Source organism: Didymella exigua (genome assembly GCF_010094145.1).
Source record: "Didymella exigua CBS 183.55 unplaced genomic scaffold M421scaffold_3, whole genome shotgun sequence".
Lineage (NCBI taxonomy): Eukaryota > Fungi > Ascomycota > Dothideomycetes > Pleosporales > Didymellaceae > Didymella > Didymella exigua.
In genome coordinates, this window is record NW_022984777.1 from 209,372 (window position 1) to 236,873 (window position 27,502).

Here is a 27,502-nt window from a genome sequence, read left to right on the forward strand (position 1 = left end):
TGATGATCTACGGTCTCGGACTGAAATGTTGTAAAATCTGGAGCTGTGGAGCTCGGAGTTCTCTGACGTTGACGTCTGGCTCGAGCGGGGCAGCCTAACTATAAGTTACGGCAGCCGATCCGCTGATGAATCGGGACCGAGACCGGTCGATTGTCCATCTCCACGCCGTGTAAACAATAGGGCGCAAAAGGGCGCTTATAAAACGTAATGCATGATGCAATGCCCTGCCGTCACAGGCGGGCACGCCAAGACGGAATGGGTAAAACGATGCTTTCGGATGGAAACGCCTGAACTCTTATGTAGCACAGCAGGCGCAAGCTGACCGCACCGCAGCGACCGCTCCATCGAAAATTGAGAGCGCAGACTCTGCGCGTGGCGAAAACCAACCTCATCAGGGACATAGAAGGCAAGAACTGAAATACAAACCGTCATGGACCCAGCAGCGAATCCAGCAGTGCATGTGCTCCGTTCGACAGAGGGACGAGTGTATGAAGAGCCGGAAGAAGTGTGGGATGGTCTAGTGCGGACGATCTCGCGAGCAACAGGCCAGTCGAGAAGAGAGAGTAGTGCAGAGAAGCATGCTCAGGCCAAAGACGGTGACGACGCCATGCACCCTCCGCGGACGAGATCAGAACGAAGGAAGGGTGATGGGACGATTAACGAGGAAACCGCGAGTCAATTCGTACGAGAAACCTTCCCGGAAGGTGGCCTGCGTGCATGGCTGGTTGTTTTCGCTGCATGGCTGCTGCTCTTTCCATCCTTTGGCTTCATGGTCTCCATTGGTACACTGCAAGACTATTGGGCCCAACACCAGCTGTCGGACTTGTCCGCTAGTACGATTGGATGGATACCATCAGTATTTGTGTACCTTTCCCTCGCTCTTGGTCTCTTTGTAGGCCCTCTGTTTGACCGCTATGGACCTCGATGGCTAGCACTGTGCGGTAGCATCGCCGAGCTGGTTATGATCTTCTTGCTAGCTGAGTGCAAGACGTTCTGGCAGATGATGATGTGCTGCGGAGTGCTTGGAGGCCTGGCAGGAGCGCTCTTGACAACCACCAGTCTTTCCGCAGTTGCACACTGGTTCAAGGAAAGAAGAGGATTGACCCAAGGAATTGCGATGATGGGTAGCAGTTGCGGTGGCCTCGTCATCCCATTGGTGTTGAAGACAACCTTTCCAAGATACGGGTATGCGTGGTCACTCCGCATCCTCGGCTTCATCTTCCTATTCTGCTTCATCGTCGGGAACATCCTTGTAAAGGCTCGACTACCACCTTCGGCAGAAGCGAAGAGGAAGGCCATCGTTTCGCTTTCCATATATGCCGATCTACGTCTCAGTCTCTTCACTGTCGCCGTCTTTGGTTTCGAAGTCGTGCTATTCGGTGCTCTAGGGATCTTGCCCAGCTACGCCACACTGACTACGAGCTTTTCGGCAGACACTGGCTTCTACCTCATTGCCATGCTCAATGGTGTGTCTTGTCTTGGTCGTATCCTACCAGGCTATGCTGCAGACAAGATCGGTCGCTTCAACACCCTCGCCGTCATGATCGTTTTCACCTTAATTTTCATGCTTGTTCTCTGGCTACCCGTTGGTTCCACTTCTCTTCCCGCGCTTTATGCCTTTTCCGCGCTTTTCGGATTTGGGACTGGCAGCTGGATGGCGCTAACACCGGCGTGCATTGGGCAGCTCTGCAGAGCTGAGGAGTTCGGAAGATACTATGGGTCTACATACTTCGTTGCGAGTCTGGCAACGCTGATCTGTATTCCCATCAGTGGTGAGCTAATCGAGAAGGTAGGTCCTCAGCCTATGGTAGGATTCTTTTGTGCGATTTTGGCTTTGAGTCTTTTCGCTTTCCTGTTCAGCCGATGGGCGTGCTTGGGCAGACGTTGGACTCTGAAGACAAAGGTGTAGTAGCCCAGATGTAATCTATATTAAACAAAACTCAACGCAGTAATTCGCATCTGAGTTACTCTTAAGCACGACACCCGAACCGAGAAAGGATCGTGGAGCTGTTGGCCCATGTTATGCATGTGCAATGCGACCTTTGCCATTTTTGCGGCTCGACTGCTTTCTATTCTTAGAAGAGGAATCCTGGACGCCTGGAGCTGTTGTGGAACGCCACAACACTGTGGGCTGAGCTTAGCGTTGTACCACCTTTCCAGCCCTCACTTGGTGCTGAGAGCAATGTCGTGAGACGAAGTCTTTAGCTCTAGCTTTCCCTCCTTTCCACGAGACAAGATGGGAAAGAAGCCTGCAGACTGAAGAGTAATGATCAAGGATCTCACATTCGAAGACGGATGCTAGCTGCACAGCTCAAACTGTTGCAAAATGCATAAGGCTGAAAAGCCGTGGAGGGATCTCGAACTCTATATCTAGCCTATGCGGCTACGATTGGATAGACCAACGACCCAATGGTCACTGCAACCAACCAACTGGAAAGTGGCAAATCGATGAAAGTCGTGCATGTAAGCATTAGTGAGTTTGTACACAGCCCCTAAGCGGTGCGTTACACGGCTTGCTGATGGTATGTAAATCGAAGACCCCCGGATTATCGAGTGCTCACGCATGCATAGCACATCGCCCCTTCCCTCAACAATGTTGTTTTGCCTGTTGTGGCATCTATTTATGACAGTCGCATTAGCACAGAGCGACTGCGAAAAGGACGGCGACACTTCAACATACAATTCAGACGGTCTAATCGTTCCATTCAAGAACCTCTGCGGGAAAGACATCGAAGCGCCACTCGATTACTTTTCAAGCTCCGAGTTAAGACGTTCAGACTGCATCGATCGCTGCGTCCAACGAGCACCATTGTGCTATGGCTTTGATTACACGCCATATGTCGGTAACTCGAAGAACTGCTGGCTGATGAATGGCACATTCGAAGCAAGCAATGCTACATACCGAAAATTTGTTGCTGATGCAGCAATGTTGGACCCCAACCTCGCGGTTAAGCTTCCCCAAGACTGTCAGAGACTGAGTTTACGAGACTGTCTTGAACGAAACAGCCAAATCATCCCCGCAGCATCGGTTTCAGCAACACCGACAGCTTCGTCATCTTCGACATCTACTGCAGAGACGCCGACAGGTAGTGGACAGACAACAGGAGACTCTGGAGGACTATCAGTGGGTGCTAAAGCAGGCATCGGTGCTGGCGTTGGGCTTGCCGCTTTGACTGCTCTCCTCGGTGGAATATTATGCGTACTCAAACGTGTGAAGCAGAAAAGAGCGGCCCCCAACTCTGCTATTCTCTCGAAAGGGGTGCAGCAAACGGACCAAGGCAGCGTGTATCCGCAGCAAAAGATGGAGTCTCAAACTTACGCGCACATGAAGGCGAACTCAGCGGGACTTACGGCACCTAACGCAGCCAAAGCGGCATCCATTGTTGAACAGATACACGAGATTGACGGAAGCCCTCGTCATGAAAAATGAAAATATCTTTGATCAGGATTAAAACTCTTGAGGCGATGATATATGGAGAAAGCTGATTAGGACGTTGAATAAGCCCTCTACTCCTGGCATGGCCTTGAAATCGTTGATACCAGTGTTAATGGAAAGCCCCTGATGTAAGGCACTGTAAGGTTCAATCAAGTTCCGGTGTTCCCTCAGTCGATGCATTGTATCTACACCGCTGTGCATAGACATGATGCGCTCTCTGTGCCTAGTGACAGCTCCTGATGGTATCTACTAAGCGATCAGTCAAACTTGGTGCAGTGACGATCATTTCGTGGCACTCGAGCGTTCAGTTCCGTGATGCATTTGACGTTGGGTCGCTACAAGCAGTAGGAACCAGAAATTTTTTGTTCCCCTGTCCTCGGTTCGTGCGAGGGAAATATCATCATATGTCGCGCGAGGCTGAATATTGCGTACGGTGCGTGCGTAAAACTCAATGTATCACTCGTGAGGCTGCCATTGGGCAAGCCCTGGGCCAGACCGTGGCCCATCCGTGTGGCTACAGGCCAAGACAATAAGCCATCATTTACTCCCCTATCAGAGCCATGAAAGTTACATTTTGAGGCTGTGAAGATGGCTGGACACAGTTTCTCATGTTCGCTTAGGCGCGTATGACTTGGCTGTACGGACCTATTTGACCTTGTGCGGCAGCCTGATTTGATTTTACCCAGTGCTCGTTTCCTCCATTGCAAAAACGACCATCATCGAGTTCGTTCAATCTGTGGTTCTAGTGTGGTCGATTCTTACCGGAGCTGCCTGGCTCGGTGCCAGTAGAGAAGACAAATGCCTTCACAGCGCAAGGACAAATCCACGAGGTTGATGGGTGCAATCGATTCGACAAATGAGTGCAGCCCGGACAAGCCGGGACTACCAAGGGAGTGCATTTCCCGACGAGAGGCTTCGAGCGAGCTCTTTAAAGAAATCTTGTGACAAACGTCATTTTATGACTTATACCACGATGAGAACACTGGTCGACTCTGGAGGCTCGGTATCATGATCCTACCTAGCAATATCACCCCGTTCTTGGTCTTCAGCCTGCTTCTCAATTTTGTTGAGGTCTGTGTGATGGAAATCGGCAGTTCCCACGGGCGCGTTTCAGAACTTGAAGCTGAGTGGTCAAGGAAGCAGTAGCGCCTGCGGTTCCACGTCTGACTTTCCTGTGGCTGTTTGGCTCTTTCCTTCGGAAACATTGAGTTCATAGTTTGGACATGAATGAACTCAATGTCAACGATGAACATACTCTGCCCCGAGACTTTGTCTGATTTGATGAAAACCTTGACTTTGGAGTTTGTCGGATATCCTGCAATTTCGGTAATCTCGTACTGTGAATCCTGCTTATGTGCCGTCCCCTATTATGTTGCTAAGTCAATTGCTTTTGGCGGCAGCAACTCGTCATCAGGGTAGCACCAGGGCTGCAGCATTTTCGAAGCCGGACCATGCTTGTAACCGAGACTGAGACGGACTGCACACTGCTTGGTGGGGAACCCAGCAGGAGCTGGCAGAAGTTATGTAATACTTTCATTACAGAATCGTTGCCATAAAGAGATTTGGGTTCCCTTTAGTATCCGATCTTCAGGATTCCACGCTTCAGGTGGATACGAAGTGCCAGCAATTCCGACGTTCTTTGGGATCTTTCGAAAGAGGAAGCCGAACCGGCTTCGAGTGTTATTTGAGATAGGCGCGACTCGGGTGTTGTGTATGTAGATCTCGTTCTCGGGCGTGTAGAAGGGCGAGGATATGGTTGGTACGAACGCAACACTGGTACTTGTGTCGCGAACGTACATATCAGCTGTCTCATGTCGGAGAGGTATGGCTACGTTGTGATGGTAGTCGTGTTCGACATAGCATTTCAGAATTGCCCATATTGGATCCTCATTGTCTGACCAGATTATGACAGGAGATCGAATTGGGCGGAGCCCCTCTCGCGAATTGTTCTTGGAGTCTGTGGGGACTTCGTTGAGCTTGAACGATCTGAGCCAAATGCGAAGACCTCTGTGGGTCATATAGTAAGGTGCCGTAGGATTTTCGGAAGTGTATGGAAGCAAATGCTTCGCCTCGATAAAATCCTTCGGATCACTTGCCAGAACATCGGCCGAGTCTGCTTCGAGGCCGGAACCTTCCCACGCAAACAATGTTTCATCCTTAAAGATCTTCATGATTTCTTCTTGCAAACTCCGGAAAGCCTTCAGCTTGCCCTCGCTGTAAAGCAAAAGCATGTTGACATCGAACAGACCAAGCAGACTGTACGCAATATCTTCCGCTCTTGTCGCCTGTCGTTTGGCTGCCCAGGATATGCGCATATTGATACTAGCGAAAAGTATGTTTTTGCCCTGAAGGTACTCTTTCGCGATGCCAGCGACCTCTGCGATGCTGTCGCTCAACCCAGATTTGTCACTGAGCTTCTTTCAATCCTTAGAAAAAAATTCCATGCCACTTGGTGCAAGGAGTTCCTGCAGAGTCCATGCCCGGGAAACCCGTTTACTACGTCCGAAATCGTTTGGCCCATCCACATCGGCAAGGTAAGCATAGCACTTGTTGGAGCTCTTGTACCAAGCGAACATAGAGTTGATTGCCCCCGACAGCTCGGCGTTACCGCTTTGTCGATGCAGCACGTGTCTATCCAGACCCAACTATAGCCGTCCTCGACTGCCCCCTCGCATGTTTTTTGACCTTGCTTAAATCTTGCTTCTTCCTCGCCTCCACGATGTCCGCGAGGTCTGAGAAAACCACCTCGTCGTCACTCCAACAATGTGACAGAATTGCATAGGGCGGATAGTCACCGACAAAGCCTTCGAGCTCGAGAGTTCTCGCATTTAAGAGCCGCATAGTACTCGGTGACTTATCTTGTAGAGATGTGGGTGGTCCGACGGATTGTCGAGAATTGCAAGCCCCTCATGTCGTGCAGGCCTCAAAAGTTCAGTTGCTGTGCGGGAGCTCTCTTGAAGGATGTTGCAAAGGAGCTTTCTGTTAAGATAAGGGGTTCAGATCTAGGTCCTGCGCCAATCGCCAGCTGTACCACGCGCCAGTCGTTGGTTGGTGTGTGTCGAAGACCGGTGATGAGGAAGGCGCGGTCGAGCCGCCAAGATTCGCTTCCACACGGGCGCTCCTTCCCGCCTTGGTGGCCTCGCCTTCTGCCCCCTCAACAATTACGTGACAGTAGTAGTTGTACACTTCCTGCGACAATCTGCTGTCCATTTGTCACGTCGCGAAGGGCAATGCAATATGCGCATAGTATGATGCGTGCGGGCATGCAGACGGCAGCTAAGAGACGGTAAGTTGCCACTCCTTTCTCCTCTTGCCCTATTCCATGATGATTACCTTCATAATCAAGTTTCAAGACGGATCGGAGAGACTCAAGTGCTTTTGTCTCACTGACGCATATGACGCCTACTGATTGGAACACACTCCCTCAACGCCTATTTGCCATCGCAATATTGGGCCCTTTGCAGCTGACAAGGTGAACAGGTAGTAGATAAGCACAATTAACGTTACATTTCTTCAGCTAACTACATGCGTTCCTGAAACCTTACTCCGCCTCGCTCTCGCTTATGTCACAAGCATGAGCTTCGACAAGCAACACATGGTGTTGTCGACATACTAGATCGCAGATAAAGAACAGCGCCAGCGAATTAGCGAATACAAGAAACGTCCCATCCCACAAATGTCGCCAAGACTTTTACCAATTCTTTTCCCGTCGGTCATCTCCATACGCCTAACACAAAAATCAAACACGAAAATGCTCAACCCATCACTCTGGGTCATGCCAGAGTCTCTGTGTTGTAACGAACTGCCATGTCGCCGGAAGCGATTGATTACTTGTTACGGGCGCTGCGCCTAGGCTGACCATCATCGGTAGCCGCAGGCTTCGACTGCTTCTTCTTCACAGGTTCTTTCTTCTCCTTCTTCTCCTTCTCAGCAGCCTTGGGGCGGCCGGCCTTAGCCTTGGACTTGCTCTCGGTCTTGTCGGCGCCCGTAGCCTTATCGTCGGCATTAGCTTTGTCATCGATTTCGTCTTCATCGTCATCGGTCTTGGTCTTCTTCGAAGCGGGTGCCTCCTTCTCAGCAGCGTCGGCGCCATTGGTCTCTCCAGCCTTGCGTTTGTCGCCAGCCTCAGCTTCTTCAGACTTGCCGTTAGACTTGGCAGCATCATCTTTGGACTCGGCTTTGTCCTGCTCGGCCTTGGAGTCGCCGTTCTTCTCAGCTGGCTTTTCTTCCTCAATCTCCTTCTCCTCGGGAGCAGGAGCATTATTCATTTCCTCATCTTTATTTTCAGACTCGGTAGGCTTGTCGTCCTTCTTGCCTTCCTTCTTGTCAGACTCAGAGTCATTTTTCGACTCGCCGTTGGAGCCGCCATCGGCTTTCTTTTCGATCTGCAGCTCGGAAGCGCGCTTGACTACATCGTTACCGGATCGCTCGATGTGGACGGCTGGGTTATCGGGCTCGGCGTTCTTCTTGATTGTGTTACCACGATGGGACTCGATGGCGATCTCGCCTTGCTCCTTGACCTCGGCAACCTTGCCGCCAGGCTGTCCTGAGCCCCACGACCATGAGACTAGAACAAAACGTGGTCAGCCAGTGTCGACTTATAAAACACAACGTGGAGCCAATTCGACGTGGATGGTCGTTCTACGTGTGTTCGTACATCGTGCGGCTTCCAATAACGCGCTTGCTCGCGCCCTTGCCAGCTGAGCGTTTCCGGAGATGCACCACCGAACACAACTTTGCAGCGCCGGAGCTTCCCCAAAACTCACCTTGGTCTCCCTGCTGAATTTCGGACTCAGTCATAATGTGTATAGTAATTTGAGAAGCGCTTGAGGCGGATGACGTGATGGGCGCGCAAAGGCCTAGATGAGTACGCGACGAGAGGGGTCGAAAGTCAATTGATAGGTATGAAGCCTGAGGGTGTTGCGATCAGCTAGAGGTGATGCGCTGGAAGGCGTAGAAGGTGTGATGGAAGTGGGAAGAAGCGTCAGATCCAGAAACCTGACGTTTGGGGTCTTGAGCTATGGACCGGAAAGCTGCGAAACATGACGATGCAACCAATCATCGATCTACATTTGAAAGTATGGGGAAAAGTGGCTGGCGCCGGGATCGGGCAAGCGTCATCGAGGTCCGTGCAAACCATTCGGTTACATAGCCCTATCCGGATTGTGTTCACGCGTTCAGCGATCGCCAAGCTCGCGCGTCCTCTTTGAGAACAACGCGTTTTCGCGTTGAGACTTCTACAATACAACAAACGACACTAAGCGCTAAGAACTGAATAAGGCAGCTAAGACCTTATAGAGCTATAAAGTTATAGCTAGAGAAGACACTATTTAATATTAACAGAAAAGTGGGTAAAAACGCATAGAAAGTAATTTTGTATTGCATCTCAGAGTCTTTGCATAAGAAGAGCTTGTTAACGTGAAAGAACAGTGACAAAGAGTGTTAAGGGCAAAAGCAAAAAAGAAGCGCGCTGTCCGGATTTGAACTTGGATCTTATCGCGGGGAGCGGATTACCGCCATGTAACGGGGACCGCACATCGGTTTTGAGCGAAAGGAACACTGATAGGTGAGAATTGATGTTTCCGGGAGGTCGAGTAAACACGCACTTCGAGAAATATTTACGAGATCGACCAGTGGCTCTCTGAATACTAGTTTACGAGCATGAGAAATGGCCTGGCGCTATGGAGGCTGGCTTTAGCAAATGGGCACAGTAGCGAACAGCGAAACCCTGCCGGCAGCAACATGTCAATTTTATTGTGGACTAAATGAGTGGCACTACTAGCAAACTCCTTTGAGACGGCTGTGGGCGCTACTCAACGTCAAGCGCACGCGTAGTCGCTAAGCACAGATGTCTGCAGAAATTGCAATCGCGGTGTGACCTTCTCAGAATTGACCCGTTAAACTGCGTAAAAGACCTTTCGACTGACCTTCTCCTGGAGTGTTGAGATGTCGAAAAGGGAAGGAGAGAAGAGGCAGGACATCGGCCATTGGTCTGCCCTCTTTATGACTATACAGAGGGAGAGCGAGCTCGCAGAACATTGAGTCTATAATTACCTCTCTTGGTGATCAACTAAAAAGGTACTGAGAAAGGTACACCGCAGTTTGATAGCTGGTTGCAACTTGGATACTCCAGAGCTGAAGTTCCTATATGATACGTGGAACGCCTTTGCCCTGTGCAGAGGAAGAGCAGAGATCTCGAAGGCATGCATACACACCTTTGACCCTAATTGTCGCGGCAAACGTAGCCGCTGTATATCGATGGAAAACTGCGCTGAGTTGCTTGCTAGCTAGGAGGCGACCATATATACATGCCCTGAGACGTGCTAGTCCAAGATAGTCAACAGAGGTGACGATCGAGGCCTGTCGGACCGACTTGCACCGCAACACTAATATACTTTCAAGAGTACCATCCTCTTCAGTAAGGCTAGAACGGTACATTTCACAGCTGGCACTGTGTCAAGCAAACAGCAAAAGATGTCACAGCAGGTCGATGAATCTCTGAGCAAATCGCAAGAGCAATCTTGCGCAGCCCTTTGATGCCACTGGGTACATTGTATGCTACTAGAACACTTTTAAGATCGAACAGATGCACATGTCAATCGAGAGAGCCTTTCCTACATACGTCTCGACACCCGTGTTTTGGGGCGTACGATACGCGCTATATGACACTATGTCAGTCTTTGGAGAACCTGATGGGCTTAATGACGAAGGAATGGGTTGGTAGTTGAAGCTGACTTCGTACGAAGTACATGCAGAATATTCTTCTGCGCGACGCACGTCCCGAGCTACCGGTACCTGGTGAGCACAGCTGCAGGACTCAATAAGGAAACAACATGATCAGGAGGCAGACGCACATATTGGCTGGCTGGTATGCAGTAGTCTGAGAACTATCGCAGATATGCTCTTCAGCCCTCCCGGGAATGACGCCGGCACCGAACATGCAACATTGGTCGTCATCTTTTGGTGTTGAGCGAAAGCAAAAATGAGCGGCGCAGGCATCTTGCGATCTGTTGCGGAATTTGGAATTGATAGCAGCAGAAAGAAAGCAGCCGTGCCAGAAATGAAGGGGTCTTTCATCATTTCTGGGTGGTCCATAGAAAAGAGAATATTGCCCAGGTGGCGTGTTTGATTCTGATGCCGCAAGGTAAATATGAAATCTCAGGACAGAAGCTTGCAGAGATGAACATGGCGCAAAGAGATTGCATCTTCAGACACGCATGCTCTTTGCCTGGACTGTCAAAGAAACATTTTCTTGTCGTCTGCTAGTTGTTAGAGCAGAAAAGGCGCAGAACGTGTTACAACTTTCAAATGCTTCTCGATGTCCAGGAGTAGAGAAGGGCAGCACAGACATGAATTGCCATGCTTCGTTCTTTTGGAACTAGTAGAAGGAAGTGCTGATGGAGAGAAAGTGTTCAGCTCCGTGGAGAGGCTTTACACGCAGCTGGAAGTGACACGTGACGTAGACCGCACGACGGCCTGATGAAATGGCGTACGGCAGCAGGGAGAAGGGGTATCCATGAAGTTTCAGAAGCTGTAATTCATAAAAATTAGAATCGACAGAACGCTCGCATATATATGCCTTCTCCGCAAGTTTCAACATCTGATGACGATGTTGGAGTGTCAACTCACAGGCTGTCGTATCGGTCCACTCATTTCCGGTCCATACGAGCTGAAGCAGCAAGCTCAAACACAGAATTTACCACTACGCATGTATTGTAGCAGTGGCGTAGACATGACATTCCTTGGACACCTCCGTGGTTCTGGACAGGGATCAGTTCTCCAGGGGGCTTTTTCGAGCAATCAAATTAACTCCGAGCCCAAACTTTTAACGAGAAGCAACATGCAGAATATAGTTTAGACGCAGCGCCGTTTTTTATGTGAATAGAAAGGGGAGAACACCCGTCCAGACATACCAGTCATTCTTTGTGCTTTCGACGCATACAGAGTGACTTTTGATAGGCAGAAGGCGATAAATATGTTGAGATTAGCGGCCAAACTATTCGTTGGGAGCAGCGGAAGATAGAAGACATGACTCTTTTCCTCGAGAGTTTCAGTTTTTGCAGAAGCAGGTGTAGACAAGGAAGGCTAGACAAAACATGGCAAGGTGGATATATGCACAACCCCGGGATTGTCGTACACGTAATGTCATTGATACGAGTACTTCAGTCTCCTCGCAGCAGAGTGAAGACACAGCACAAAGTCTCCTGCATAAGCCCGCTCCGTTTCCAAACGTCAGATGCAAAAACATGAGCACAATCCTCAGTGTCAAACACTTAGCGAAGAAAAGACTCAAGAGCAGCATCTGCAGACCTCCGGGCAGGTTTCAGGTATTGTCCTCTGCAGCCATGGTCCTTCACATCGCCAATTTCAGAAAATCCGGACTCGAGAACAAGACCGCAAGTGAGTTCTCCCAACCCTCTGAAAGAGAGACTTAGCGTGCCACTTCGCGCAGGCAACTTGAATGATGAGATCCAGAGGAGAGGCATGGCACATACAAACCAACGCGGATGTTTTCGATACTGGATAGAAGAGGCGAGCAAGACGACCGCATACGAAATAATAAGGAGAATTTATTTTGGGTGCAACGGATGTGTTGGCGAAGCAGACGTCAGTAAGAACGAATTTTTATAGAGTGCGTAACAGGTTGTGTCAATGAATTGGCACTCGGAAGAAAATAAATGGAAGAAATAGATCAAGCGATAAGAGGTACAGATTTGCACAGGTATCACAAATAAAGCAAATCACGAAAGAAGTGGTTGACTTTGTCGTATCGCAATATTATTATTAACGGTCGTTGCTATCCTCACATGGACCATGTCCAGCTTTGTTATACACAAATACACAATTGCTAACCTTGGCCGCCAGTTCAACCAGCCTGATACAGGCCAAGAGCAACAACATGAGGGTTGATCATGCTCAGGTTGAAAGGGGTGAGGTAGGGGTTGCTGTCAGTGATAGCCAAGAACATAGTATCGTTGGCAGCGGGATCACCCTGGTAGACCTCGCTGGAAGGCTGGTAGGTGTACCCAGTGTTATTGCCAGTCATAGTCAAGGGAGTGTAGGTGAGGTTGAGCTGGCTGACCCAGGCAGCGAACACAGGGGTGCCGGCGGAGGTAGCGGTGATGTAGGAGTTGTTGGGACCAACGGCCTGGCCAGGCTGCTCCCAGGTCAGGTTTACGAGCTTCCCGGGGAAGGAGAGAGGCTCGGAGCGGTTGCGGACAATGCCGGGCGCACAGCTGTAACCGGGGTTCTCCAAAGGGTCGACGCCGACGCAGGACTCATCAGCGGGAATGGTGGAGTCTGCAGGATCAGCGATGCGGTTGCCGGCGACCTCGTTGGGCTTAGTGTCGTTGGGTGAGAAGCGGTTGGGGTTGGCCTGGTTCACGATGTGAAGCGTGGGAAAGTTCTGCCATGCCAGGCGGGTGGTGTTTTCCGGGCAGGAGCTGATATAGGGAGCAAGGTAGGTCCAGGCCCACGACTGGGGAATACCGGTCTCAAACCAGACAGGCATGGGGTGGAGACCAAGCATTTGGCGGAAAGACATCTGCTGGCGAGCCTCAGTGGCGATGGACTGGGAAAGGAGCTGACCAACCTCGCGAGAGTCGAGGTGGTTGATAAAGCCCCAAACACCAGACTCACCCCAGCGGGTAAGCTTCTGGTTGAAGTCGATGAACTCACGGACAGTACGGAAGGGGTAGTCGTATGTGCACTGGGGAGCAGCAGTCTCGCCAAGCATATTGGTAAGGAGAGAAGCGTGGCCAGTCTCCTGGATCGCCATGAAGGCAATATAAGCGCGATCCTCAGCAGTGAGGCCGGCCTCGAGAAAGTCCTCTTCAGAGAAGACGGCAAGACCGTTGTTGAACAGGTCAAGCTCAATCCACTCCTGGTACAGACCAAGCTGGATGGACTCGTAGTCGAAGTCGGAGTTCACCATGTAGCGAGGCTCACTACCATTGGTGCCGAGACCACCAGCCGGAGTGTAGGGGATCGGCATGGGGTTCTGGGGAGAGCCATTGGTATTGTAGTAGGTGGCGGTAGGGTTGGGAGGGAGAGGAGCAATGGCAGTGCCGAGAGTGGCAGGCGCCTTAGCAGCTCCAGTGGTGGTGGGTGTGCCAGAGAAGGGACCGTGGCTGGTAGCACCAGTGGGGTCGGCGCTGACGCGAGGGTAGGCAGAGCCAGACTGCGTGGGCTGAGCAGCAATCTGGGAGTCAGGGCCGAAGCTGGCAGCAGGTGTACCAGTAGGGTACTCGACCGAGAACGAGGCATCGGCGTTGGCGTAACCGGACACCTGAGGCTTAGGTGCGGCAGCAACAAGCGCCGAGAGCAGCGAGGTGCTGAGAACTGCCTTAGAGAGCATCTTGACTTCTAAATTGACTGTTGGTGAAGATGCAGAAAGTAGCTGGTCGCGGCCTCAATTTCATTATATACAGGCACAGCTCACTGACCGCAAACGCCCCGCTACCGCTCAGTGGCAATTCCATATCAGCAGGCAAACTTCTCGAGAATGTCTAGCCCCATGACTTCATGACCATCTCAATTGGGAATTGGATCTTGCAGGCATCGAGAAGCTGGACGATGACATGGGGATCTCGGGAGTTTTCGATCGGAGAGGTAACATGAGCCAATCGCAGATGCAACGGCAAGCTCGTCAAGCTGGCGTGGGCTGCCATCTGCCGGGTGGGTGACACTGGATGTTTGTTTGTGACGTCTGTCTGACATGGTGGAGTGTCGAGCCTTTCTCAGCCGCTAGCGCTCCCGTTGCGACCGATAGATCAACGGCTGAACACTCGAAGCAATTGGCTCGCAGCAAAGTCCGCGAATGAGCATCCACTCCATCGCAAGGCTGTCTCTATTGTTCAGCAAGTCGGGTCTCGACCCCTCAACATCCGCGGAGCGTAACTCAAGCCGCTCCCATCCATATTCGCCTTATTCCTTGCTGTGCAAAGCCTGCAGGTACATAGCGATCGAGCCAGCCGTGCCAGCTCCATCAGAAGTGACATAACCTTGCCTGGCACATATGGTCAGACTCCGAGCATCGTACCCATCCCATTATGCCAGCACCCTGATGAATTCCAAGCGGGTTTTTGTACTCTGCGTTTTGAGTAATGAAAAAGGCGGATCATAGATCCTGTGAAGTGTTAGCCTAACGCACACACCATGATGGAGATTTTATGTATGATGTAAGGTGCGCGCAATGATCTGAGGCTCTAGCTTCTTGCGTGACCACCAAATCAGACGCGCGGTCACGTTACAGACAGCGCAGAATAATTGTGAACGGAACAGGCGAATGGGAGGTGGGAATAACAATGGAAAATGGCTAAGATTTCAATTGTCTGGATCAAAGAGTCGAAGATTTGTCCGGTCCAAGGCTTGTCGTCCTCCAACACACCAAGCGCGTGCTTGAGTTGCAGTCCGGTGTTGAGGCCTGACAGTACGCCAACAGTTATGACGGAGCGCTCCAATAGCGCCAATATTCAAGTAATATTGGAGCTGCGGTGCGTCACTTGTGCGCTTTACTTTGCGCGAGCCATGGGGCCCCAGTTCTCTCGTGGCGCGAGCTGGTAGCGCACGTACTTGCCTCTGTCGTGGTCTCTGCCTAGCTTCTCGTCGAATTTGACTACGAAGTTCGTGCCTAGGTATGAGGGTCGCGACGTTGTATCTTGTTCTGCTGCCGCTGCATCTGCATTTCCCTCTGTGTTGGTCATCTCCACATCCGCACTCTCGCCGCTCGGCACGATGGAGTCTGTCGCTGTGGTGGCCGCTGTGCCGTTGGTCTTTGCTGCGCTGGTAGTGGGCTTTGACATGATTGCGCGGCCTGCAGTATTTTCCTTTAGGGGGTTTTTGAGCGGCGCTTTCTGGCGAATCCACTCTGTCATGATGTGCCAGATGTCGGTCCACGACGCGTCTGTCTTGAGCGACCCGGGCTTGCAGTGGCTCATTGTCACTTCGAAACCTGCGTGTCGAAGCGCGCCACGCAAGGCTGCGGTTGGTGGCGCAGAGCAGTGCACAACTCTCGAGATGGAGCTGGGAATGAAGAAGAAAGGATGGTGGTCCACCTCTGCAGGGTCAGCCTTGGGTATGAGGGGGTCGAGCACCTGTTTGCTCTTCTCATCCTTTGGCTTTACGCCAAATGTGATCTCTTCCAGTGCTGTACGCAGCATGCCTTCTATCCTGTCCATGGTCGGGTATGTCCTGCGATCGACTTCGCTCAACTGAGCCAGTACTCTTTCAACGAATCCTACGTTATGCAGAGGCCCGCCGTACATGGGCCCAACGAGGTGTGTCTTCGTCCCGCAGTGTCTGCAGTGCTCGTCTGCCGTAGGGCCGGCGGCGAAACCATGCTTGTAAAACAGGTCGCCCTTCTTGTTCTTTGTGGCCTTGTTACGTGCAAGGAACTGTGTTGTCCACGCGCCGCAGCCGTTGTCACAGGAGTACACGATCATGGTCTTACCTGCCAAAAGCTTCACGTCGTTCGGCGCCTTTCTCACTCGTACGAAGACTCGGAGATAGTAGTCGATGGAGAGCGAAAGCAGAGGCTCGATCGCCATGCCGTAACGTCCAGCCGATTGTGCAATAGCATGGAGGACAAGGCGCAGACCCCCTTCATGACAAGACTCGCCCTTGAACGGCAATCCTCCATATTGTGAATATGTCTTCTCTAGGTAGCCGTGTGATGCAAAGATAGCTGAATCTGTGCAAGTTACGCAGAGCAGACCGTCGTCTTCGATTGCCTGTATGGCGGAATCGATGAATGGTGCCGCTGTGCCGTATGGGTCCAAATCGATCACATCGTAGCCCTTCTTGTCGCAGTAGCTGTACATATAGGCTATGGCGTTGCCCGTGTTGGGTTTGATGGTTCCTTCGAGCTTGTTGTGTTTGATGTTCATCTTGATCGACTCCACGGCATCTTTCGACATGTCGTTGGACGTGATCGACGTCGCAAATGGTATCTCTTTAGCATATCGCAGAGCGCGCAGACCGGTCGCCGAGAGCGCATCGAGGATGGTGAACGGCGCTCTCCAAGGCTTCGGCTCCTTGCTCGTCTCCGCCTGCGCACCTGGTGCAGGGGCCACTTCTCCCTCTTTGGAAGCATCGCCATTGTCTGCAACCTTCTGCTTCTTAGGCGAAGGTGCTGTATTAGCGGCCTCGACTTCTGCGAGCTTGCGCTTCAGTGTGTTCTCGTCTTCCGTAGTCGCTGGCTCCGCTAGCTCCGCTTGCTGCGTCTGCTCCTCTACCGTCCCCTTAGCCTGGCCTTTCTGTTTCCTTGGGCCTTTCTTCAGCGACTTTGCGTGCTTCTCGTGCTTTCGCTGTATCGAGTCCAACCCAAACGTCTTGATCGCAAGCACACTCAGATCACGGTTAAACTGCTGGATGGGATTATAGAAGACCTGCTGCTTCTGCGTATCCTCCTTCGACATTCGCGGGTCGGTCGATGTAGGTGTGTCCTGCGGCACGAGGATGTGCGCCAATCCCTCCTTGATTGTTGTGTACTCTTTCCCCTCATGGCTGATGTGCTGCCCTTCTGCCGGTATTGCGTCAAGTGTCTTGGCCTGCGGCTTAGCCATCGTCGCGTCGGAAGAAGCCATTGTGGGCGAACTTTGGAAGCTGCGACTCGAGGTATAGGAGCGACCGGAAGCCCAGAGTTGGCGAGGGGGTAAATAGAGCGTTCGCGGTGCACACAGAATGCGCGAAATCGGGGTAAGAGAGGCCAGCTTTGTGACAACCAGCTATTTAAAGCTTCCTGTCCAATATTTGAGGGGGCGTGGTGTCAACAGAGGCTCAAATGTGACTTGCATCGCAACCACGACTTGCGTCGCGCTCCAAATTTTTGGCATGTACCCAAGAGCTTATCTTAGCGCCATAGATCTGGTCTACAAGCCTGGCGCACCCTTCCCCGCATCACTCACATGCAACGTAGCGCGCACAACGCCAGAAACAGGATGTAGCAAGCTTGTCTCATTATTATTCAAGCAGATCTCTCGATCCTTTGCCGCCTGTACGAAGTAATGTGGACGCTAAGATGTAGTCAGCCCGTGTATCCGCCGTCAAGACGCCGATAGGTGAGTGGTTGCCTGATGGCTCCTAAAACAGCCTCCGCCAGGACGCGAGTCTCTCCGGCAGCCGCTTGAGTAAGCATAAGAGGCTGAGTCCTGTCTTTCCTTACTGTCTGATCGTTTTCCTGTCCTTCATTCGATGTTGTGCACTTAAGCAGCGTACAGAGCATTACTATATATTATCTACCGCCACCGTCACCATGGGCAGGGCAGCTTCACCACCAGAGTACCGAGACGATCCAGACGCGGTCAGCCTGCACACCACACCAGACGACTACAACTACGACGATGCGCCCGAGCTGAACGAGCCTCCCTCCTATGCCGATAGCGAGGCAGACGCTGCTTCACGCCCACTCATCCACCATGCCCCTCCACCCACCACCCGCACCGACCACAACTCGCCCTCGTTCCGCAACGGCAAGCCACAAGCATGCACAACAAGCACGTACATGGATGCACGCTTCGACAATGATCCCGCCTTTCTCGAAGATGCTTTGCGCTCCTTCGCCAGCACTGCGCCCGTACCGCTGATATGCATCATGGGCACCCACAAAGATACCACAAAACGGGGGGATAAGAAAGAAAACCACTTCGTGACCGACTTCCGCATCGTGCTCAACATTTCCTCGTACCTGCACCCAAATTTCGCCGCCACAGACGCCTCAGCCATGCGCCTCGTCACAGCCCTCGACGGCGAGAAAACGCACCGCGGGACCGTCCTGAAGAAGCGCGCTCCAGGCTTCAAACAAGACATTGAGGCCGGCACCCAGGCACCTACACTGACCGAGTGGTGCCACCGCTTCTGCGCCAGCACATCTGCGCTGCGCATTTTCCGGCTCAAGCGCGCCATCACAGGGCTCGACCGAACGTACCTCTCGAACCGGCTGGAAGGGCTCATCCGCTCGACCAACTACCGCGGATACATCAGCATCACCTTTCCGATCATGGACGAGAACGTGGATATTTACACATCGCACCGCGTCAATAGCTGGCGCAACACGACGTGGATTTGCTGGGTGTTCTACCTGACGTTTCTCTGGATCATCACATGGCCAATTCTATTCTTCTGCACGAAGCGCTTCTCCGTCGTGCGCGCTGAGTGGCCGTTCAGCATAACCTCCAATGGGCGGAAAATTTACACCACCGTCTCAGAGGAGCAGTACTTCGACAAATGGGCCGTAGCGATCAAGAGGCTCGCGCTGGACAGATATCAAGGTGAGGCAAGCGAGGAGAGGATGCGCAGTGTCAACGAGCGTCCTGCCGATCCGCCGATGCCGGGTATGATCAACTCGGGGCATGCAGGTGTTGATGACGCAGTTGGGCTGCTGAACGAGGGCCTCCAGGTCGCGAGGGCGCTGTCGAGTGGGAGTGGACACGGTCTCACTCAGGCCACTCAGGGTGGCTGGGGGTATGACGCATGAGCGCTGGCGTTGAATGGTTCGGGTGAGCGCACGATTGTTTGGCTTTTACTGTTCTCGAATGCTGCCGCGCCGGTGTGTGTCACGTGCGCTTGCTTTTCGCCCGTATATAAGCAGATTTCAGGCATGGAAACTTCTCCCATCACATACGCCTGTATAAATGGCCAAAACAACCAACGCACTAGCACATGTGTCTGTCTGCTCTTCCTGCAGAACCAACATGCCAACCCTGCAGGCGATGTTCCCTGGCTCCTGAAAACCACCGATTTCATCTCAAAGTCGCAGCGGTTGACGTGCATGTCCGACCTGTCCTTCTCATTCAGCCATCGTAAAAGCCGTGATCCGCGCGTTCTGGCGGGAAGACTGTGCGCTGCTTCGACACAATCACTCAAACGACGGTCCGCTCGGGAATCTCTTTGAGGCACTGGTTGTCTTGCAGTCACTTGGTGTTGATGTTGTGGTATGAGCTGTACGCAAGTTTGCGCGGCGAGTCCAAACCACGCTGCTGAACCCAGATTTCCACAACGAAAAAACACAGGACGTGTCAATGTGATGCGATTGATGTGATGCGATTGATGTGATGCGATTGATGTGATTGATGCGATTGATGTGATGCGATTGATGTGATGCGATTGATGTGATGCGATTGATGTGATGCGAATAATGCGATTGATGTGATATTCCTACGTGCCCCTACGTTCTCGAGCTATAAGATGCCCGTAAGGGTCTGCTGTTTGTAGTCGTGCAGCGTCCTTTGCTACGGAATTCCAGGGCAGCGAAGTTGGCACGCATGCTCGGACTCTTCTTCGTATCCATGTACGACCGTCTTACATCGGCTCGTCAAACAGCGGACGCGAGGCGCGAGGCGGAACGGCATGAACGCAGAAGAAGCGAATGGGACCAGTTGGAAAAAAAAAAGGGGGGGCATGTTGGTGTTTACATACATGTACTTCGTACACGACAACACACCTTGAACTGCGCAAAACACAGTAGCGAAGAAGAAACGTGATGCACCTATCCACCGAAACGCTCAGCTTCCAAGAAGTAACAATATACAAGAACGGAAAACACCGAACAGGAGAAGTAAAAGCCGGGAGCCCGCGCTTCCAACAGCGAGAGAAAAGAGGCAACACATTAATAGTTTCCCCTCCCATGAGCGGCGGACGGGCCCTACCACGCCACGCCGCCATCCTCGGCATCGAAAAACTCACTTCCGCCCTCAGTCGTGCGCGTAGCATTGCTCGCCGCGCTATCGCCCCTGTCCCTTCCGCTGTCCCTGGGGATCTTGTCCTTTAGCCAGCCGAGAATCGCATCCGTGCCTTTGCTCAGGACCTGGTAGCTGGGGACGCGGAACTTGTTGCCCTCGACGATGAGGCTCGTGAGGGTGCCGGCGTGCAGGCCGATGCACGGGTCGAGGCGCTCGATGTTGTTGTTGCTCAGATTGACGATTTTGAGCCCGGAGAGGGCGTCGGCGGGCACGTCCGTGATGGCGTTGTCGCTCGCGATGAGGGTGATGAGGGCTGGGAACGAATCGCGGAGGCCGGGGAGCGAGCCTGTGAGGCGGTTCTGGCTGATGTCGAGACTTTGAAGTGAGGGGGCTGTCAGGTGCGCGGTAAAGGGCATCAAAGAGTTGAGCTTGTTACCCGAAAGTCGCAGCTCGCGGAGCTTAGGCAGTTCGAGTGGACTTGCGAGTGGGTTCGAGATGCTGTTCTTGGACAGGTCGAGAATCGTGAGGAAGGCAATCTGCCCGAGTGCGAGGGGCATCGTTTGAAGGAGGTTATGCTGGAGATTGACTTGGCGGATGTCGTTTGTCTCTGCGAGAGCGATGAGGGCGTCGTCGTCAAAGTCGGTGAAGCTTTTGCTGGTGAGATGGAGTGTTCCAGATGGAGTCACTGTCCAGTCATTTGAAACTTGGGGTGCCTGTTCCCTGATCGGAAGCTCGTCCTCTTCACGAGGGCCAGTAGCAATCTCTCCACGAGGGCCAGTAGCGGTCTCTCCACGAGGGCCAGTAGCAATCTCTCCACGAGGGCCAGTAGCAATCTCTCCACGAGGGCCAGTAGCAGTCTCTCCACGAGGGCCAGTAGCAGTCTCTCCACGAGGGCCAGTAGCGGTCTCTTCAGGCCGAAGCCGTGCATGCAAGTCGCGCTTCACATCATCAGTGCTCATCGTCAAAAACTTCCTTTCGCGGATTGGGTTCGCAGCAAGGGTCAGGATCTCCAGCGCCTCCATCAACGCAATGCGCTCGTCGAGCCTGGAAATGTCATTCGCCGTAAAGTCAGCAACGCGCAGTTGCTTCAGTGAGAAGAAGCCCTCGGGAAAGGTTGTAATCTTGTTGTCGCCAAGCAACAGCGTGCCGAGAGTCGCCCAAGACGTCACGTCGGGCAGCGAGGACAGCCTGTTTGCTGAAACGTCCAGATGCTTCAGCGCAGGCAAGCTCAGGTCGCTCGACTCCGCCAGCAAAGTCAGCGCGTTGCCAGACAGTCGCAGCTCCTGCAGGTGTGGTGCAGACTGGACGGTGAAGAAGGCGCCTTGCAAACGGTTCTTCGTAGCATTGAAGTCAAGCAAGGAGGTCGACGTGAACAAATCCATTGGTACGGCGCTCAGCTGGTTGCCAGCCACGTTGACGGTCCGCAGCTGCGTCAGCTCCCGCAGCTCTGCTGGCAGGCTGACGAGCTTGTTGTTCGCAACGTCTAGGACTTGGAGCCGAGCCAGGTTTACAATGCTCGACGAGAGCTCGCCCGTGAGATGGTTCTCTGCGAGTTTGAGCTCGCGCAAGGATGCTATCTGGGTGACGACGTTAAAAACCTCCATGGGAAGCCTGTTCCGCGACAGGTTCAGCTTCGTAAGCTCTGCCAGCCGCCTCAAACCGACTGGCAGCTCTCGCAGCAGATTGCCGTGCAGGTCGAGACTCTGTATGCCGCCAAACTGAGGCCCTGCATCATCGTCGTCAACGTCGTTGAGGTCGACGTCTGGGAACATGCTATCCGGCAGCGTCTCCAGCTCGTTGTCGGCGGCGACAATGGTCGCGACGTCCATAATCTCGCCCCAAGCCACCGTGGTGTCGTTGGGGTCGTACATTCCAAGCACCTCGTCCGGCATCTCGGTCAACTGCATGCCTGCAATGTTGAGGCGGCCAGTTGTCCGAGCGCCATCAACACGCTTGCGCAGGACTGACTGGCCACCCGTTGCGTTCTGGTTGAAAGGATCGCCGAGGCCAAAGTCGAAGCCAGCAATCTCCCGAGGATCCGGTATAATGGCATCCTTGGGCGGTGTGTCGGCCCTCGTGGGGCCAGCCTTGGTGCGCTTTGCAGCTTCTCTAGCCTTTGCAATCTGCTCGCGGAGGGCGTTGGAGGAACTCTCGGCTTTCGACGGTGTCCCGTCGGGGGGGTCGCCAACGCCCTGCTTCCGTGCGGCCTTGGCTTGGGCGATCGAGTTGCGGAGGGCAAGCGACGAGCTGGGCGCTTTGCGAGCACTGCCTGCTGGGGACGTCTGCAAGGGTGGAGGTGGCGAGGTTGCGTTGACGGGCCCTGGTGGCGAAATGGCGTGGCCAAGTGTGCCCGCAACCGACGCACGCGCCGTGGGCGTGCGAGATGCTATGCCCTTGCTCTCCGACAGGGGCGCGCGCTTAGACGGCGTCTGGATATTCTGCGTCGGGACCAACGCCGGCTTCTTGATGGCAGTCGTGGGACGTGATATGGACGAAATGCTGCGACTGGGTGTTCCCGTGGGCGTCGCTGCAGCAGCGCTGACGGTCCGCTTGCCGGGCAAAGTCATAGACATGCGCGAAGAGCGCGCGCTAGCTTTGCTGGGCGTCGTGGGCAGACGCTTGCTGGTGCCGTCGCTGGTCGACGGCCTGCTGGCGTTGCTCGTGTTCGACGTGGCAGACGCAGGGCGCAGTGGCGGAGGCATGCTGTTGTCCTGGTTGAAGAAGCTCGACCTTCGCCGGTTGCCCTTGCCGTTGGCTGGCGACGAGGGCAGCTGCGCGAGGCTCTCCATGGTCCTTTCCGAGAGCGAGGGTCGTGACTGCCCCCTCGCTCGCCCGTCCGGCTGCACCTCTAGCACGTACTCGGGCGACGAGCTGCTCTCGTGGAAGCCAGCGCGGGAGCCAGCGCGAGACGAGGCGCGCGAAGCCGAGCGGAAGCCATCGAGGCTGCCCAGCACGTCGTCCTCGTTGCTGATGCTCGGTGTGCGGAGCGGCTGCGAGGGCGTCCTGCTCTGGCGGGACGCCGGCCGGCCAAAGGGCTTCCTGGCGACAGGGGCGTTCTGGCTGCTCGTGCGAGGGGGCGGCGCGCCGGAGCGGGGGATGCTGCTCACTCGTCTGGCCGATGATGGGACGAGCGAGGCGCGGCTGGGTTTCCGAGCGAGGGGGGTATTCGTGGCCGGCCTGGGAGCGGGACCGTTGTTCGGGGCGCCGTACGAGGCGCCGTACGAGGGAGCGAGCGAGATGGTCGAAGACTGTCGGCGGAGGGTCGAGGCGGGTGCTGCTGGTGGCGGTGCTGCTGCTGTTGCTGCTGCTGCTGTTGCTGCTGCTGCTGCTGCTGTTGCTGGTGCTGCTCGGGGCGGCGCGTGTGTGAAGGCGGGCTGCTGCTGCTGCTGGCGTGGCGGCGGACGCGACAGCGAGGACACGGAGGGCTTCTTGCGCAGCTGGCTCGTCGACGCGGGCGACCGCAGCTGCGGCTGGCTCCCTGACGGACGGAGCACTGGCAGCCGCGAAGTCGCTCTCGGGATGCCAGAGGGCCGCGGGAGGTTTGAGACGGGATCCATAGATGGGAGCCGACGGCCGTTTCAGCGGTCAACGGCGCAGTTCACGCGCGGTCGGGTGCCTCCGTGGGCAGTTTGAGCCTGTCGCACAGGGATAGATTGTTGGCCTCTCCCTGTCTCGCACAATTTCCAGGCGATCTATGGGCGCGACTCGTTGTCGGGCGTCGGGGCCGTCCCAATGTCACTGCACGCCCGTTGCTGGAGCGACCGGGGAGCTCAGTGGTTCGCAGGAGATGCACGACCTCGCCCTGCGCAGGCTCGCACAAGTGACAACGGCGCCTCCCCCCGCAACGCTGCCCGACCAGAACCACTCCGCGCCCCGCCGTCCGCGCATCGTCGCGACGTCTGTCTGAGATTGCCCGCTTGCCCGCTTGCCCGCTTGCCCGCTTGCCCGCTTGCCCCGCGCACCGCGCACCGCGCATCTGTCGCGCATCGCCGTCGCGACACTTGCCCGCAGCACGCACGCACGCGCCGCGAACGCCGTCACTGCCATCGTCGCTGTTGCCGTACCACACTGCGCGACCATGGACGCCTCCCTGCGGCCGACCGCCGACGAGTCGCGCCCCGCGACGCGCCCCGCCTCGCTCACGCCGACGCCGACGCCGCCGCCGCCGCCGTCGTCGCAGTTGCCCAACACGCAGTCCGTGACCCCGAGCCCGCTCTCGCCGCAGCCCACCTCGCCGCGGCCCACGTCCACGCTCAGCAGCACCACCGCCCTCGCCGAGGCAGCCGCCGCCGTGCTGTACTCGCGCGACCAGGTCAGCAATGCCTCGGCCGACGAGCTGCGCGCCATGGTCGACGACCTCATCAACGCGCTGCGCGACATGAGGCTGTCCGCCGCCCACTACAAGCTGCAGCACAACATGGCCGTCATGGACAGCCAGGAAGCCGCAAGCCGCATGGCCGTCGAGCTGGCCATGGCGCATCGGGAGCTGGACGTGCTGCAGCAGGCCGAGGAGAGGCGTCGCCGCTGCCAGGCCGCGGCGCCCGAGCAGAGCTACGCCGAGACGGCCAACGCCGCCAACGCCGTCGTCATGGCCGAGATGGGCCGCCAGAACCAGATGCTGCAGGCCGAGAACGCCCAGCTGCGCGACCTGTTTGAGCAGCAGAAGCGCCTGACCGAGCACAGAGAGGGCGAGCTGGCCAGCCTGGTTGAAGAAAACGACCGCCTCAAGTCGCGGATCCGCAAGAACAGAGACCACATGGCGCCCTTTCTCGAGCACATGCACGAGCACGGGTCGCCGCGCTCGACCTTTGGCACCCCGCGCCCGACCTTTGGCACCCCGCGCCCGACCTTTGGCACCCCGCACTCGACCTTTGGCACCCCGCGCCGCCTGCACCGAGCTCCTCTGACCAACGAAAGCATTCGCGGTCCGAACAACTTCGAGGCGCTCCTCCTCGCCGACAAGATGCTGAGCCAGGAGACTGCCACAGCTCCCGCGACGCCGAGGATGGCTGCCCACGCACCGAGGCCTCGAGGGCACCACAGAGGTGCGCAGTCCATGTCTTCTCTCCCCAACACCCCCAACAGGCGACCGCATCCCTATGCTAGGCCGCCACGCACCCCGCCCAGCTACATGCCCGCGGCCATTGCCCAGTCAGCGCCGCCTGCTCACTACCAGCAGAAGCATGTGCATGAGCGACGCCAGAGCTCCAACTCCACCATCACAGCCTCCAGCGTAGACGAGGAAGAGGCCTGCACCGACCGCGAGGACGACCAGATCAACGAGTCCCAGGCGAGTCAGATGGCCGCCAGCATGCTGCGACAGGCCCCTCCCCCAAAGGCAATGCACGCACCGCCACCGCCACCGCCACCTGCGAACCTCGTGCAGAGCAGGATCTTTGGCCACGTGAAGAAGGGCTACAGCTCGACGCGTCCAAAGGGGGTTGAGAAGCGCCCAGCAGAGACTGCAGCGCATCATGCCAGTCCGCGCGCGCGCGTTGATCACGGTGTAGGTCTCGGCATTGGAGGCTTGCGAGAGTAACGTTCCTGACCCGCGCAGGGCGACTACTACTAGCTACGATGTTACGACCTTGGATATGCGGGTGGATTTTTGGTTTTTTTTTTGGATTTTTTGGATTTTTTTTTTTTTTTTTTTCTTTTTTTTTTGCAATGTTTGTATGATATCCCCTTCTGTTTGCTGGCGCTGTAGCGCGCCGGTCTTTGTTGCTTCATCTTGTGAGATCAGCGTGAGCAGCGCTCTAGATGGGCAGCGCATTGAATGAGCGCACGTGCATTATTTATTACATGCATCAATCAACGTGGTTTACAAATGCACCGCCTACTCGGCCCTTGAAGGTGTTATCAACACACTTTGAAGAAGTTGCCCGTGCGAAGCATACAATTGTGTTGTCATGTGTTGTCGTGTGTGGTCATGTGTTGTCATGTTCAGTCGTGTTCAGTCGTGTTCAATCGTCTTCAATCGTGTTCAGTCGCGTTCAGTCGTGCTCTGCGCCAAGCCCGCGACATGTCAGGTTCGCGCCTGCCCCAATCGCTAGCGCCTCGCTTAGCGCTCCGCACCTGCCTGCAAAATTGAACTTTGCAACTTCTTCGCTCGTCAGCCCGTACTAACAACAGGTCCATCGACAGGTACGCACACGGCAGCGCAGGCGCAAGCGTCCGACAGACGACTAATCCAAGCACAGAAATCTGCAAAAATGGCCATCAAGCACAACCAGCAGATCCAGAAGAACCACTTCCACAAGGACTGGTATGCGACCCTTGGTCCTCCGTTGCGCAAGCTTTGCTGACTCTTCCAGGCAACGCTACGTCCGCGTGCACTTTGACCAGGTAAATCCCCTCTCACTTTGCTGAGAGCAGTGGCGCCTGTGTCTATAGATGTTAACGCTCGATAGCCTGGCAAGAAGAAGTCCAGACGCAACGCCCGCGTTGCAAAGGCTGCCAAGGTCGCCCCTCGCCCCGTCGACCTCCTCCGCCCCGTTGTGCGATGCCCCACCATCAAGTGTATGTTTGCTTGCGCAGTCGAGGCAGCGCATATGCTGACTTGGAACAGACAACCGCCGCGTCAGGCCCGGCCGTGGTTTCTCGCTCGTTGAGCTAAAGGGTACGAATCACCGAGTGCATGGCCTTGACATGGACTAACGACCCCAGCTGCCGGCATTCCCCGCAAGTTTGCCCGCACCATTGGTATCTCGGTCGACCCTCGCCGCCAGAACCTCTCCGAGGAGTCCCTCAAGGCCAACGTCGAGCGCCTCCAGGAGTACCGCAAGCGCCTCATCCTCTTCCCCCGCCGCAACGGCAAGACCAAGCAGGGTGACGCTTCCGCCGAGGACGTCAAGGCCGCCAAGTCTGGCGAGAACGTTGTCCGCACCAACATCCTGCCCATCAAGAACACGGTCGCCTTTGAGGAGGGTCCCATTGGCAACTACAAGAGCGACGAGAACGTCTACAGGAAGCTCCGTGACGCTCGCTCCGAGGCCCGCTACCAGGGCAAGCGCGCTGCTCGCGCTGCTGCCAAGGCCGAGGAGGAGGAGAACAAGAAGAAATAAGCTACTCGCCAAAGCAGTGGTTGGTTTCTGTGCTATGCCTTGCCATGGATTCAAAAGTCAGGTCTGGTGATGGATACTCCCAGCATGGGCGGCGTTTAGGTCTGTCAAACAGACAGCTTGTGAATGATACCTAGTTTTGCAAATGCAAACAGTCCCCATGCTTATCCTCCCTGTTCATGTGATGTTGAGATTTCGTCGACTAGTCTACCATGTCCATTGGATTCTCGAGACAACCGCGACAACCAGCGCAACCGAGACAACCAGCACAACCGAGACAACCGGGACAATCGAGACAATCGAGACAACCGGGACAATCGAGACAA

At 54.7% G+C, this 27,502-nt stretch overlaps 11 protein-coding genes across 11 annotated transcripts in view; 6 read left to right on the forward strand and 5 right to left on the reverse strand.

The window, feature by feature from the left end:
* Positions 1 to 245: 245 nt before the first annotated feature.
* Positions 246 to 1,945, forward strand: M421DRAFT_416234 (MFS general substrate transporter). Its single transcript, XM_033590987.1, has one exon. It carries the CDS (start codon positions 431 to 433, stop codon positions 1,907 to 1,909), a length of 1,479 nt encoding a protein of 492 aa, XP_033452863.1. The 5' UTR covers positions 246 to 430; the 3' UTR covers positions 1,910 to 1,945.
* A 618-nt stretch (positions 1,946 to 2,563) lies between these two features.
* M421DRAFT_88992 (uncharacterized protein) lies at positions 2,564 to 3,430 on the forward strand (the record flags this gene model as incomplete). The annotated part of the gene is made up of 1 exon (XM_033597725.1): positions 2,564 to 3,430. The coding sequence occupies one exon, from the start codon at positions 2,564 to 2,566 to the stop codon at positions 3,428 to 3,430; it is 867 nt and encodes a 288-aa protein (XP_033452864.1).
* Positions 3,431 to 4,822: 1,392 nt separating this feature from the next.
* Positions 4,823 to 6,027, reverse strand: M421DRAFT_245126 (uncharacterized protein). The gene has a single exon (XM_033588543.1). The coding sequence runs from the start codon at positions 5,749 to 5,751 to the stop codon at positions 4,957 to 4,959; it is 795 nt and encodes a 264-aa protein (XP_033452865.1). The 5' UTR covers positions 5,752 to 6,027; the 3' UTR covers positions 4,823 to 4,956.
* Positions 6,028 to 6,925: 898 nt separating this feature from the next.
* M421DRAFT_416236 (uncharacterized protein) lies at positions 6,926 to 8,404 on the reverse strand. The gene is made up of 2 exons (XM_033590988.1): positions 8,203 to 8,404; positions 6,926 to 8,003 (listed from the first exon to the last, which is right to left on the reverse strand). Exons 1-2 carry the CDS (start codon positions 8,234 to 8,236, stop codon positions 7,264 to 7,266), a joined length of 774 nt encoding a protein of 257 aa, XP_033452866.1. The 5' UTR covers positions 8,237 to 8,404; the 3' UTR covers positions 6,926 to 7,263.
* Positions 8,405 to 12,302: 3,898 nt separating this feature from the next.
* Positions 12,303 to 13,793, reverse strand: M421DRAFT_1239 (uncharacterized protein; the record flags this gene model as incomplete). The annotated part of the gene is made up of 1 exon (XM_033587315.1): positions 12,303 to 13,793. The coding sequence occupies one exon, from the start codon at positions 13,791 to 13,793 to the stop codon at positions 12,303 to 12,305; it is 1,491 nt and encodes a 496-aa protein (XP_033452867.1).
* A 1,156-nt stretch (positions 13,794 to 14,949) lies between these two features.
* M421DRAFT_53745 (N2,N2-dimethylguanosine tRNA methyltransferase) lies at positions 14,950 to 17,022 on the reverse strand (the record flags this gene model as incomplete). The annotated part of the gene is made up of 1 exon (XM_033595150.1): positions 14,950 to 17,022. One exon carries the CDS (start codon positions 17,020 to 17,022, stop codon positions 14,950 to 14,952), a length of 2,073 nt encoding a protein of 690 aa, XP_033452868.1.
* A 332-nt stretch (positions 17,023 to 17,354) lies between these two features.
* M421DRAFT_416240 (uncharacterized protein) lies at positions 17,355 to 19,343 on the forward strand. Its single transcript, XM_033590989.1, has one exon. The coding sequence runs from the start codon at positions 17,691 to 17,693 to the stop codon at positions 18,909 to 18,911; it is 1,221 nt and encodes a 406-aa protein (XP_033452869.1). The 5' UTR covers positions 17,355 to 17,690; the 3' UTR covers positions 18,912 to 19,343.
* A 735-nt stretch (positions 19,344 to 20,078) lies between these two features.
* On the reverse strand, positions 20,079 to 23,672 carry M421DRAFT_97911 (L domain-like protein; the record flags this gene model as incomplete). The annotated part of the gene is made up of 3 exons (XM_033598557.1): positions 20,079 to 20,854; positions 21,005 to 23,292; positions 23,533 to 23,672. 3 exons carry the CDS (start codon positions 23,670 to 23,672, stop codon positions 20,079 to 20,081), a joined length of 3,204 nt encoding a protein of 1,067 aa, XP_033452870.1.
* Positions 23,673 to 23,981: 309 nt separating this feature from the next.
* On the forward strand, positions 23,982 to 25,721 carry M421DRAFT_416242 (uncharacterized protein). The gene has a single exon (XM_033590990.1). The coding sequence runs from the start codon at positions 24,194 to 24,196 to the stop codon at positions 25,652 to 25,654; it is 1,461 nt and encodes a 486-aa protein (XP_033452871.1). The 5' UTR covers positions 23,982 to 24,193; the 3' UTR covers positions 25,655 to 25,721.
* A 606-nt stretch (positions 25,722 to 26,327) lies between these two features.
* Positions 26,328 to 27,149, forward strand: M421DRAFT_33569 (60S ribosomal protein L13; the record flags this gene model as incomplete). The annotated part of the gene is made up of 5 exons (XM_033589417.1): positions 26,328 to 26,380; positions 26,430 to 26,460; positions 26,526 to 26,634; positions 26,684 to 26,734; positions 26,782 to 27,149. Coding segments are annotated over 5 exons (612 nt in total), but the record flags the coding sequence as incomplete, so codon positions are not given.
* A 27-nt stretch (positions 27,150 to 27,176) lies between these two features.
* The window catches only part of M421DRAFT_245345 (uncharacterized protein), an 856-nt gene continuing 530 nt past the window's right edge, over positions 27,177 to 27,502 (forward strand). The window contains exon 1 of the mRNA XM_033588545.1: positions 27,177 to 27,497. Coding sequence (XP_033452873.1) covers positions 27,303 to 27,497 — 195 coding nt within the window. The 5' untranslated portion in view covers positions 27,177 to 27,302. The remainder of the gene's footprint in view (positions 27,498 to 27,502) is intronic.